The 13,337-nt window shown below is 47.0% G+C and overlaps 1 protein-coding gene across 1 annotated transcript in view; it reads left to right on the top strand.

Moving 5' to 3' along the window:
* LOC101991964 (alpha-1-antiproteinase-like) overlaps positions 1–8,344 on the top strand; it is a 16,148-nt gene extending 7,804 nt beyond the window's left edge. The window contains exons 2-5 of the mRNA XM_026778669.1: positions 197–767; positions 6,071–6,341; positions 7,194–7,341; positions 8,150–8,344. Of these exons, the coding sequence (XP_026634470.1) occupies positions 197–767; positions 6,071–6,341; positions 7,194–7,341; positions 8,150–8,344 (1,185 nt within the window). The remainder of the gene's footprint in view (positions 1–196; positions 768–6,070; positions 6,342–7,193; positions 7,342–8,149) is intronic.
* Positions 8,345–13,337: the final 4,993 nt, after the last annotated feature.

Raw genomic sequence — 13,337 nt, 5'->3', positions numbered from 1 at the left:
ACACACACACACACACACACACATAATGGGGACAGGGGAGAGCACATGGTTGCAGCTGCCTTTATATGTAGGAATCCTCATGGGCCCTGACTTAGGACTTGTGTCTCCATCTCTGTCTTGCAGGACAATGTCATCCTCTGTCTCCCAGGGTCTCCTTTTGCTAGCAGGCCTGTGCTGCCTTTTCTCTGGCTCCCAGCCTCAAGATCCTCTGGAGATAGATGTGAATGAGCACGACCATGAGCATCAGGAGCACCTGCCTTGCCAACGCATCTCCTACAGCATCATCCAGTTAACCTTCACCTTGTATCAGAAGTCAGAGAGTTGGGCAAAAGACACCAACATCTTATTCTCCCCAGCGAACATCATTGTTGCCACTTTAATGCTCTCCCTGGGGACCAAGAATAGCACCCACAGCCAGATCCTGGAAGGACTGAAGTTCAACCTCACAGAAATGCCCAAGAACTACATTCATGAATGCATCAAGCAACTTCTCTCTATCCTCCGTCTGCCAGACCACAGGTCCCGGCTGACTATAGACAGCAGCCTATTCACTGACCAGAGTCTGAAGCTGGTGGACAAGTTTGTGGAGGATGTCAAGGGGCTGTACCATTCAAAAGTCATTGCTGTCAACTTCAAGGACACCCAACGAGCCCAAAAACAAATCAATGACTATGTGGCAGATGAAACCCAGGGGAAAATAGTGGGATTGGTCAAGGATCTGGAGAAAGACACAACGTTTGCCTTGATGAACTACATCTTCTTCCAAGGTAAGGTGGGACCACCAGGGTTAGTGACCTCGAGGAAGCCACCCAAATATGTCCTCATGCTCCAGTATTTAATGCTTCCTTGACATACCAGAATGTAGCAGGCAGCATTGCAATACGATTTTCAGTTCTTCGATCAGAAATAATTCAGTAACATCTATAAACCTATAGGTTGGGGATGATGGGTTAAAACCAGCCAGACCACCTTCTCCTTGAGTTATCTTAATGGTACCAGAACCCGCCTCTTACAACTTTACTGGAACACTAGGAGATGGGAACTGATTTTAAAAAATGTTTTGTTGGACTTTTTTTTTTCCAGTGTAGATCAGAACTAGGGTGAAGAAATTTCTCTCTGCCTGACCGATAGCAGTGTTGCAATTTATAGAAAAGATGATGCAAAAGGCAAAATGTTCACACGTGCAGACTTAGCTGTGAGGTAGCAGTCAGAGCTGTGACACTGACCCTTTTCTGGAACATGGCTTCTTCCTCAGCCATCAGTACTATGGGTTGGTCTCCCTCCTAGCACGGGATGTCCGAGAGATATTTTAATCCCTCAGCGTCCCTGTTACATGATGACAACTCTTTCTTGTTCACTCTCAAGTCTTAAGGAACTTGGGATGCTAGCCTATCTATTGTTGGAATGTGTGGAAACTTCCTAGATATTCTTGTACCTAAAAAACAATCCTTGGCAGAATACTCCTAGGAACCAAAGTCCTAACATCATTCAGAGGGACTTTTTCTTAGACACACTTGTTGCACAAGTGACTCCATTTTGGATGTTGTTGGGTTTCGTTTCATTTTGGTTTTTTAACAGTAACTTACTGCGTCATCTATGCTGACCTGGAACTCGTGACCCTCTGAGTTGGTGCACCATCAAGTCTGTCATGACTCCATTTTATTCCAGCAATTTCTCTCTCTTTGCCTCAATACATTTTTCCTCCGCACACATGATTGGTTGACCATGCTGAGGTTTGGTCTCAGTTGTCTAGTCACTGCCAAGGCGAGATCTGTTCCAGTGAGTCTGATCTGACCCTGCAGCAGGAAGGACGTGTGTCAGGAAGTCAAGCAGTTAGTTCCAGGTGACCTTTTAGGCTAAGTTTAAGCATCTGAGTGGGTTTGAAGGAGGAGCACTTAGACTGAGTTTGTCAGTAGTCTGTCTTTTATTGGATTTAGTTTCAGCCATCCTGGAGCCTCTCAGAAAACTTCCTGTACAGGGAGATTTGTTTCAAGCCATTTGCCCATGATTGTCCAGAGTTTTCTGAGGAATTGCAAAAGAACTCGCTCCAAAAGAAGTTTAGTCATTTCCAAAACAATCTTTTCTTTTGTTGCATACAGCATTACTTCAGGGCTTCCTGGATACCCAGTGTCCAGTGATTTTATTGATTAGCGGCTGCTGGGAACACAGTGCCTAGTACAGCTGCCTATCTGTGCCCCAAACAACGATCAGAGTAGCACAGATTACGTGTCAGAAGGAAAAGGCTGCCAAATAAGACAAGTTTGAGTTTGAAGGATAGTAGATTAGTAAAATGCTTTCCTGAGCTTCGAGTCTTAGCAGCCTTCCGTGCTGGTAGACCAGAAATGCATAGAGACCAGTGGTAATTAGTGCAGGGGATTTTTAGTACTCATTAAAGCTTTTATTTGTGAAGTTTCAGACTTCAGACAGGATTAGGAAGCACTTCCTGCCTGAAGAGGGAGTGCGTGTCCCATGTAAACAACTTGCTAACTGGGTTGAAGCAAATGGATACAGACAAGGTTTTAAACTGCTTGAATTATGGGACCTTCTGTGTGAATGGTACTAAGTTCAGATGGTAGAAATACTAAGAACCTTATGGACTCTCTTGTGGGTTTAAGGTGTTGGCCCGACACGCTGTATAAAAGACAGTACTGGCTGATCATTTTGCTTGTATTAACCTGTGAATCTTTATGAATTTCATATAACATTTAGATGACGCTTATACACACAGCATATTAAGCCGTTAGACACAGACAGTATAGATGATAGCTAGATAGATGATAGATAGATAGATAGATAGATAGATAGATAGATAGATAGATAGATAGATGATAGCTAGATAAAAGGTTCCAATTACAGACATCTCTATGCCAAACATAATATAATAACCTAAACAATAGATGCTTATTTAACCAGCATTATAAGATAATCATTTAAAAGACATTAGAACAGACAGATTCTTTTTAAGTCCTTGTTTCTCTTAAAGATGAAGACCCAATACTTAAAAGAAGCCATGAGTTCAGTGCTATGGTGCAGGCGCAGGCATGAAGACCTGGTTCAGATGCACGGCACTCATTCAAAAGCTGGACATACTGGCAACTGACCATGACCCCAGCAACAGAGGATGCAGAGAAATAAATCTTGGGGGCTTGTTGACCAGTCCAGATGGATCAACAAACTCCAGATTCAGTGCAAGACCCTGTCTTAAAAATGAAGGCGGAAGGGCTGGAAAATGGCTAAACAATTGAAAACATGTGCAGTTCTTGCAGAGACTCAAAGCTGGTTTGCCAGCATCCACATTGGGCAGCTCACAGTCACCTGCTTCGGTGCCTTCAGGGGACCTGACACCTTCTTCTGACCTCCACAGGCAGCACAGAGACACAGACACATACGTGTAAAAATAAATAAATAAAACTGAAATTTGGGTAGAGGGCATGAGAGGAGAACACCCTGAAATCAACCTTCAGCCCCACATACACGTGTGGGCAAGTACATCAGAACACACACATGCACACGCACAGAGACATGCATGCCCTTGGGAGGTAGAGGTGCGTAGGTCATGACGAGTTGGAGGCTACACAGTGAGCTTCAGGCCAGCCTGGGCTACATAGTGAGCTTCAGGCCAGCCTGGGCTACATAGTGAGACTCTGTCTCAACGAACAAGTTCCTGTATAACAACTCCCTCTTTATCTTTCTTCCTACTTGACTCACTTTTTTCTTTCTTGTTCTTCCATATATCAATTAGACCATCCTCGCAAATTTTTTGTTTTCTTTCTTTTTTTAACAAAATTAAGCATTTTCCTGTTATCTTACAAGTTTAATTAACTGATCTGTCAAAGATTTACCTAAGTCCTGTGAACTAGGAGGCATCTGGGCGACCTTATTTATATACAAACACATACATGTGTGCAGATTAAGTAAGCGATTGCATCCCTCAGCCTCCCAGAGGTGAGCTCCCCACCCCCAGAGTCACATGTCCCCCACAGTCTGTGTTTGGGGTAGGTATCACTACTTACTTATAGATACCATAAAAATGATCAGCCTCTTTTTCTGTTACCAGTCTGGTGAATTTAATTTATTTGCAGCCAATGCTATGTAAACGAGGAATGGGAAAAAAAAATCCATGTATATAAGACATGCCCCCAAAGCTGAGGAAATATCCCCCAATTCCCGAAATACAGGACTAGCTTGCCGTGACCATTCTAAGTCCGCCCTTCCTCCTGGCTGGCTCGCCAAGAATGCTAGCAGAATCTGAATGGTGACTGTATACCACTTCACCAGGAAAACAGGAAACTGGGCCTGGCTGAAGGAAATTATCTCCTTTACAGTCTTGACTCAAACTGGAGGGAGAAAGGTCTCTAGATCTTTCTTCTGCCTTACCTGCATAGAGTCACAGTTAATAGGAGAAAAATGAAACAAAAGCCAAAACGTATTCCTATGTAGATTGACTTCAGTGTGTATGATCAAAACTGAGATTAACCATTTTCTGGTCTCCTCCCCGGCTGCCAGGGCTTCCAGCTGCTCTCATTCCCAGCGTGAGGTTTCCTGGGGAAATTTTAATTCCGCCTCTGTTACACTGTTACCCAGGCTCACTGGAAATCTCTAAGGGGGTTGAGTACCAGATATATGACATTTCCCTGGTTGTCAGTCAAATATGCAAATTTCTACAGAAGGCAAAGGTCAAACAGTGCTTTGGGTGACTTGATTTGCTAAAGTCTGGAGTAACTGAACAGAGTCAGCAGTGAAGTACACAAAACCTCGGTTCAGATTCTGTCTTCACCGCCCATTAGTCACAATATAGGGAAAGCTAACTTACATGCTTGGGATGTGAGCGTCCTGGCTTATCGAGGGGGAAAGAATACCATTGCTGTCAATGTGTGCAAACACTTGCCTTGATACTTACCTAAGCAAGCTACACAGAATGTGTATCCTAAGGCTTCTGTATTAATGTGAGTCCCTCATCCAGGGAGGCAGTCACTGCTTCCCAGCCTCTGAGGCATGACATGACTGGGACCCTTCAGGCCTGGCCCCCATGCCTTAGCCAGAGCTTTGGTGGACAGTTGGACAGTCTTGAATTTGTAGACAGACACAATGCTCTTTACCACACTGCAGGCCAGACTCAGAGGCAGCAATAACACTCAGCCTAAACAGGTATCTTCTCCTTGGTGCAGACAGACGCACTTCATCCTCAGCAGCCAGAACCCACCATGGTTTTTTCAACAGCTGCTTGCCTAATGGCAGAAGCAAAAGCAAGGAGCTGATCAAATAACCTTGGTGTTTAGTCTGACTTGCTTCCTTTGAGTGCTAGGCGACATCAGGGCCTCACAAGCCCACATCCCAAAGATGCTTCCACATCCCCCAGCGTGTATCACTCAGAAGGTGGGGGAGGGGAGTCGAGGCCATGGCTGCACCTCTGTGTATTCCCACAGAGCCCAGCAGAGCAGCGCAGCACAGGGCACCAAGGAAAATGTCAGCACCAGGAGACCCCAGCTCTGTTATGATGTGGAGGATGCTTAGCATCTGTCCAACACTAGGAAGGCTTGGGGTTTCCCGAGGTGCCTACCCTCTCCGACAGCCTTGACAGAGAACATTTGTACAGCAGAGAGGCTTTTCCTAGGTCCATGCACTATATTTGGATCTCCTGAGACGGAGATCCAGAGGTTCCCACTAGACTTTCCCGGAACACTGACCGGAGAACAGTCACAGAAAGTCACCAGAAAAGAGACAACCAGATTTGACATACTAGGTTATAGGAGACTGTGATTGTGCCCACTTGTCTCTATTTAGCATCCTCAGCGGACTACCTGAAGAACGCGAAATAAAACTGCTTCTCCGCTGGAGCCAGGTTTTCACAGATCAACCCACACCGTTCTCTCAGCCCCTTCCTACAGCTCCAGACCATTTTCTAAGGTGCTGTCAAGTATCCAGATGGGCTCTTCTCCAGCCCAGTTTACAGCTGATGAAGCCGAGGCTCAGAGGGAGCGTCTCACAAGGCACTCCATACTTCTTTTCTCTAGCACTTAGCTAACCCTTGACTCCACCGCTATCTGATGCCCCCCTCCCCTCTCTCCAGGCAAAGGGTATGAAGAAGTCGATGTGGAACACACCTTAGAGGCAGACTTCCACGTGAACAAGGACATGACCATCAAGGTGCCCATGATCAATTGCCGGGGCAGATTTTTCTTGCACCGCGAAGAAGAACTGTCCAGCTGGGTGCTGGTAAAACATTATATGGGGGATGCCACCGCCTTCTTCATGCTGCCCGACCAAGGGGAGATGCAGAAACTAGAGAAAGTCTTGAATGAGACTCACTTCATAAATATTTTAAAGCTCATCGACTTAAGGTGAGTCCCCAGGCAAGGGATCCACGTGCTGCTACCCAGCCTCTGAGCTATGACAAGACAGGGCCTTTCAGCACTGGCCCCCGTCTCTCAGCCAAAGCTTATAGACAGATGCAGTATGAGACAGGCTCCGAGACAAGAACAATGCTCAGAGTTAAGTCTCCTTGGCAAAGACACACCTCCACCCTCAGCAGCCAGAGGTTCTCAACAATGGCAGAAACAAAAACAAGGAGACCGGTCTTAGGCCTCTCAGCCTCAGCTGGGAGTGGAGGTCATGAGAGACAAGGAGGAAGGGCCTAGAACAGGAGAGGGCCAGCCAAGGGGAGCTCAGAACATGACTATAGAAGGCTATGTTCCTGTCACCCTTCAGTGAGGTTTATTGGGTTCCAGGGAGCCAACAGTTGTGGAATGTGCCCCTCCCCCTCCAGGTCGCTGACCCTGCTATTAGGGAGTTCAGGACTTGCTCTCCCTTGGTGAGGAAGGCATTGATACATAGACGCTCAGGTGGGCTCAAGGTGAACTGTGGACAGATGTCCTGCCTTACCCCCCAGTCCCACACCTGCTGAGGCCCGGCACCCAGCAGGAAGCAGAGTCAGGCAGGCTGAGAACAAACTGAGCACAGCTTCAGGGCTGCTCTGTTCCCTTAGCATAGACCCTCTAGATGTCTTGTCTTGTCTGTGCAAACTGAGGGCTGAGCCTCAGCCTGGGGAGTCACACACACAACTCTCAGAGTACATCGACTCTTCCTGGAGGGCTTCCTGGATGAGGTGGGTGGCCTTCCAGGAGGTGCGAGCTCGAGATGAGACCATTGCTGTCACGACACTGCAGGATGCCTTCCTCTCTTCTGCACACCAGGACTGTAAATCTGTACTTTCCCAAACTGTTCATGTCCACAACCTACGACCTGAAGACCATCCTGAGCACCCTGGGCATCACCCAGGTCTTCAGCAATGAGGCTGACCTCTCAGGGATCGCACAAGACACTCCCCTGAAGCTCAACAAGGTGAGGTCATGTGACGAGGGCGGTACCCCAGCTGCCAATAGGGCTGAATGGAATGTCAGGACAGATCAGATTCCAGGCTGAGGATGGTACTAGGGGACAGAGACACAGCGTTTCCCACAGACTCCAGAGATGTACCGTGGAGAACGCAGAGGCAGAGAGCAGGAGCAGGATAAGGATTCGTATGCTCTCATAAAGCCCTTCTTGAAAGGAACTCAGTGGCCCTTAATTTAGTGTTTACCCAGGGCTGTTGATTCCTGGTAAGTTGATTCCTCAACTTACCTATATTAATATAGAAAGACATTGGCTCAGATCATCTTTAAAACCCTTGTCTCAACGCACGCTGGAAAGGAGACATGTTTATGGGAGACGTGAAGTACAGGGGCTCCCTCTGAAGCTAAGTCTATGAGAGATGGTTCAGGAGAGGAGGGAAGGGGAAGGGAGAGGAGGGGAGGGGAGGGGAGAAAAGGGAAGGGAGTTAAGAGGAGAGGAGGAGAGGGGAGGGGAGGAGAAAGGAGGGGAAGGGAGAGGAGTGGAAGGGAAGGGAGGGAAGAGGAGATGAGAGAAAGGAAGGGGAGAGGAGGGAAGGGGAGAGGAGGGAAGGGGAGAGGAGGGAAGGGGAGGAGAGCAGTCTTAGTGTGAAAGGGTTGCACACATTGGAAAGGCCTCCACTGAACAGTAGGGTTCATGGGGCCATGGGCAGGGAGGGCATGGTCACAGCGAGGCTCTCCATGAATGAGGACCCTACATGAGATCTGGTGTTAGCCTGGGGTGGGCGCAACCTCCAACTCCCTCTGCTTCTCCCCTACAGGCTGTGCAAAAGACCGTACTGACCTTCAATAACGAAGCGACAAAAACTGCCAGGAACAGTAGCTTGAGTACGATGGCCTTGCCTAAGGTCCCCGTCATCCGTTTCAACAGGCCCTTCATAGTTATCGTTAAAGATGAATACACCAGTGTCCCCCTCTTTGTGGGGAAAGTGACAAATCCCACCGAAAATAGTTGACTTCCAATTCCAGTCATCCTCACCACCCCATTCCAGCATGTCCCCTCCTGATGACATTAAACATGGGATAGTTCCGCTCACTCCTGAATGCGATCAGCAAATCTCTCTCCTGGTAGTGCCTGTGTCTTCCTGTTTCCTGAGGAGCGTGGGGACTCCTGACCACAGTGTGTCTCAGTGTCCCCTGCATCCATGTTTAGGCGATCTTCGTGCTGTCACATCTCCAGCACTGAAAGGAGAGGGTCGTGTCCCCTTCTGGTTGTACTGCGTCATCTCACTGGGCCTATCCTCTCTGTCTCACGGGGAATTTCCTGAGACTAGCTGGAGGAGATGGTTGGTAGAGGTCTTCCTCCTCGGGGCTGGAGCAGGACCCCAGTCTCTGTCCCTGTCATTCCTTCCCTGCCAGAGGAGTCTCATAATCCCCCAATGAACAGGAAGCTCTCTGGGTCCTATCTTCTGTCTTCTTCTCAAGCCAATCAGGCCAGTAACCCCAAAGCCACTCATTCTGTCCTCGCCAGTCATGTGTCCTTTGTACTTAAAAACCACTACCAAGCCTGTGGCTCAGTGGGGAAAGGGGTTTGCCATTAAGCCTGATAACCTGAGTTTGTTCCCCAAAACCCACATGGTAGAGGGAGAGATCGGACCCCAACAGCTGTTCTCTGACCCCTTCACATCTGCCATATCATGTCCCCCTTCTGCCAGCATAAAGAAATACGTGTCATAGCAATTTTTTACAGAGAGAATCATTGTATGTTTTCTTCGGAGACATAAATTATTGGAACTTTTGCCCATTTTTAACCAAATGGTTTAATTTTTGATTGTTGGAGTTGCACAGTTTTCTATATTTTGGAGAGTGCTTCCTTATCAAATATATGACCTGAGAATCTGTCTCACGTTTTTATGGTTCGTCTTTAAATTTCTTAAAATTAAATTAGTTAATTTAGTTTGTATTTGGGTGGTAGAGTATGCATGCCACAACACACACATATGGAGTTACCAGAGGACAGCTTCTAGAAGTCGGGGCTCTCCTTCCACCATGCGGGTCCTGGCTATAAAACTCAGGCCATCAACCGTTGCCACCGAGATCCTTTATGCCCAGAGTCATCTTGCCAGCCCACTAGTGGGCATCTTCTGGCAGTTGGTTGTTGATAGGAGAAGGGGACTGGTGATTTAGCAGAGCCTGGAGCTGGAGCCTGGAAGATGCCTGGTGAGTCACTGGTAGGAATCCATGTGGAAGACTGAAGAAGACAGAACATGCGGTCCGTGAGTGACAGCACTCATGAAACACACCAAGAAAGGCATCTACTCTGGAGAAGGGTCAAGCCTCCCTGTGCTGGCTTCCTCCTCCCACCGTGTTCCCCAGACTATTGGATGGTGCCACTCACATTCCAAACATCCCCACACCCTTATTACTGTCACCCACACCAACCATCTCTGGAGACAACCTCACAGACTAACCCAGAAGTGTGCTTGCTAACCTAGGAGCCTGTAAATCTGTAGATCTTTGCTGGCAACTCAGTGAGATTCAGAATCAACCCGGAAACATGCCTCTGGGATTGCAACTCTAGAAAGTATTAACTAAGGAGAGAAAATCCGCCCTGAATGTGAGTGGTGTCATCCTGGGTACCCGGGGAGGCGCAACTGAATTGATGGAAAAGGCGACGGCATTCGGTTCTTTGTCTCTCTCCCCTTCTTGATTGCAGACAGGGCATAACCCGCTGCTCCTGCCCCGCCTCACCTACAATGATGGGCTTTCACTCCCCTAAGTTGTGTTTGACACTGGCAATGAAAGCGGTAACTAACGTGCTATCTCTCCGTCCAAACAAGTCAATAATCAAGCCATCACACCATCCTAACTAGCCATCACACCATCCTAACTACACCCTGGTAACTAAGCAACTGTGCCTCGGCCAATCATGGTAGCTGAACCTGGAGCCAATCACAGCATGCTTAAGCAAATACTGAGCTGTTCCCATCAGACTATCTCAACATGTCGTGTCCATTGCATCCCCTCATCATTTCTGGTCATAAAGGTGACTCACTCATGGAGCTGGAGATGCTTGGGAGTGGGGAGCATTCTGAAAAGTCTGTAGTCAGGGATTCCCCCAGATCCTTTGGCCTTTGTCATGGTCCAGATGAACCTGGCTGACTTTAAAAGGTATCAGGGTTGGATTTTACTTGCTTGTATTCGTGTTTGCCAAAAGACTTGGAGGTTCCAGGGTCACCCCATGTTTTAACTGACTCTGGGACTCCTCTGGCCTTATGAATGCAGGGACACCCCCTCCTAACACGTCAGCTCACTGTCATCTTTCCACAAACCTGGGGACATCTCAGGAAGTAGGACGAGACACTCCACTAGCCCTGCTTGTCATTTCACACCGGCTCTAAAGCTCCCTGTTAGCAGGATCCATCCCATAAAACTCACTCAATTCTCCTCTCAGATCTGGCCAGCATGTTCCGATATGACCATCCCTGTCTTCAGTTTGTAGCTTTCCATGTTGATGTTCCAAGTAGACCTAGCCAATTGTCACAAAGGAAATAGCAAAGGGTCTAAGGCCCCTCCCCCGAGAGGCCTTACCACGAGATAAGCAATAATAACCTTTATTGAAAATAGTTTACCTCTTAGCTGTTCTCAAGCACACAACCCCCCCCCCCCCAGCTGTTTTGTTTCCTCCTTTCTCTCTGTCACAGAGGCAGGGGACCATTCTGACCCAGACAGAGACATTTTAACCCTTCCTATCCCTGCCACTCAGCTTTGGCTTACCACCTGGCCCAGAGCCCAGAGCCCAAGCTTAATATAGCTCAGAAAGAAACTGGAGATAGAGTATGCACTGGGTCCTAATGCCTGCTTTCTCTAGTGAGTTTCTAAGCCTGCTGCTTCTCCTGGCTGAGATAGGATGGCCTTTTTTTTTTCTTGGAACTTCTTTACCTTATGCCCTTGCTTCTGCCCCACCGACCCTGGATACACTTGCTTTTATTTCATGTCTCAGTTACTTGCTAAGCTTTACAGGTTGTCTGCCCCCATCTGCAGACACACATGAATCGGTGATGGAGATGTAGCTCTCTGGATCCAGCCTTACAGAGATTCAGATGTCTTTGGGGATGTGAATAGCATTGAAAGATTGTCATAGGTTGTTTTGCTTCACTGAAAATCTGTGTCTGGAGGTGAGATTTTTGCCTACCCACTTTAGACCCAAGTGTGTTTATTCAAAGTTTCCTCCGAAGTCTCTGTGCTGAGTCAGAATGATCCCCTGCCTCTGTGACAGAGAGAAAGTGGGAAACAAAAGCGCCTGGGAGAAAAGACATTGTGTGCTTGAGAACAGCTAAGAGGTAAACTATTTTCAATAAAGGTTATTATTGCTTATCTCGTGGTATAAAGGTGTCTATAATAAAGCCAGCTAACAGGATGCTCAAACATGGAAGGGATAAAAGGGAGACCATCTGCCCCAAATCTCTCAATAGTAACTCCAGTATCATAGTTTTAATAGAGGTCCCTCAGCTGAATCTTGTTAGATGATGTAAATATAAATTAAGTGATAATTATGATATAAAAACTCTACATGATACGTAAGTTGTAAAAGCTGTTTTATGTTTTCCATGAGGTTTACCTGGAAGAGTACAAGGCATGATTGTTTTACGGTGTGTACACAGGCAATATTAATTTGCTGCATCACTCTGTGAGTGTGCCATGGGAATTCAACTTTCTCTTATTAAAGTGATGTTGCACAATGCCTAGCTGAACAATAGCAATCTTTAGAACTCCAACTGTGCCTGCTTAAAACAATGACAGACAGACAGACTTATTAAATGTTACTATTCCTTCCAATAAGGAGAAATAGGCTAGGCCCTTGGCCTTTCTCCTGAGTATCCAGGCACTTCTCCCCGGTGGCCCTAATTATATGAGACCTCAGGGTTTCCTGTGCTTGCCATTTATTACGTCAGACTCCTGCATAAGGAGCAAGCACCTGAGAGCTTTGTAAAAAGAAGTCCTAAAAGCATTGAACCGGCAATTTAAAAGAAAAATAGAATCCCACTGAGACAGCTTTATAGGATTGTCTAGCATAGTTTTAAAGACACCATTTGGATTGTCAGAATAAGTACCTAAAGCTGTGAGCTGGATGACGGAGCATTTGGCAGCCTCCTTTCATTACGGAATATGCTCCTTATGTGTGATAGAAACACACAGCTAAGTACAGTTACTGCATCCTTCTACAGAGCTCTGGTACATGGTCCAGCCAGTTGTACAATTACATTTCACCTTACTAAACAAAAGGTAACCTTCTCTCTGAATATTCTCCACAAGGTTGAACAGTTACTACCTTCTGACTCTTTTCCTGGATCTTGGTCATCTTTGAATTTCCATGTGGCCCCTTGGATGGACCCTCCTCAGATAGCTGCCTTTTCTCTACTCTTCTTTTTTCTCCGCTCAAAGAGAAATCTGCACCTTAAACCCCTAAAGCAGTTAGAGTAAGCTCTGAAGAGGGGGATCCGACTCCCCACTCTTCCCTCTCTTTGCCACTCTGGACATTGTTCTAGGGACCCAGAACTAAAACAACGGGACTGAAGTCAATTCTATATCAGCTGAGGTCGCTCTCTCACCAGCTCTCAGAGACCTTAGAGACATTTCATATCAGCTCAACACCCTTCGGAACCAACTTGATTCTTTGGCTGCTGCCGTAGTCCACAGTCAAGCCTGGTGACAGCTGTGGGTGGGGTCTGTGCCTCCTCCAAGAACCATGCAGCTTCCACACCAACAAACCCCAACTGGTTTGAGATGGGACCCAAAGACACCAGACAAAAATTCAACCACAGGCCTTCTCTATTGTGTGGGCTTTAGATCCTTCCCACTCTGGCTCCTCCCATAACCATTCCCATCCTTATTATCTGCATGTGCACATTTTACCAGTCTTTTCCCCCGGAACTTCCTTCACACCCAAACAAAAGGTTCCACAAACCTCACTATTACCACTACCACCATTACCACCTCCACCACCTC

Source organism: Microtus ochrogaster, chromosome 1 (assembly GCF_000317375.1).
Source record: "Microtus ochrogaster isolate Prairie Vole_2 chromosome 1, MicOch1.0, whole genome shotgun sequence".
Taxonomy (NCBI): Eukaryota; Metazoa; Chordata; class Mammalia; order Rodentia; family Cricetidae; genus Microtus; species Microtus ochrogaster.
Note: the sequence above shows the minus strand (reverse complement) of the source record. Positions and strands in the feature narration are given on the sequence as shown.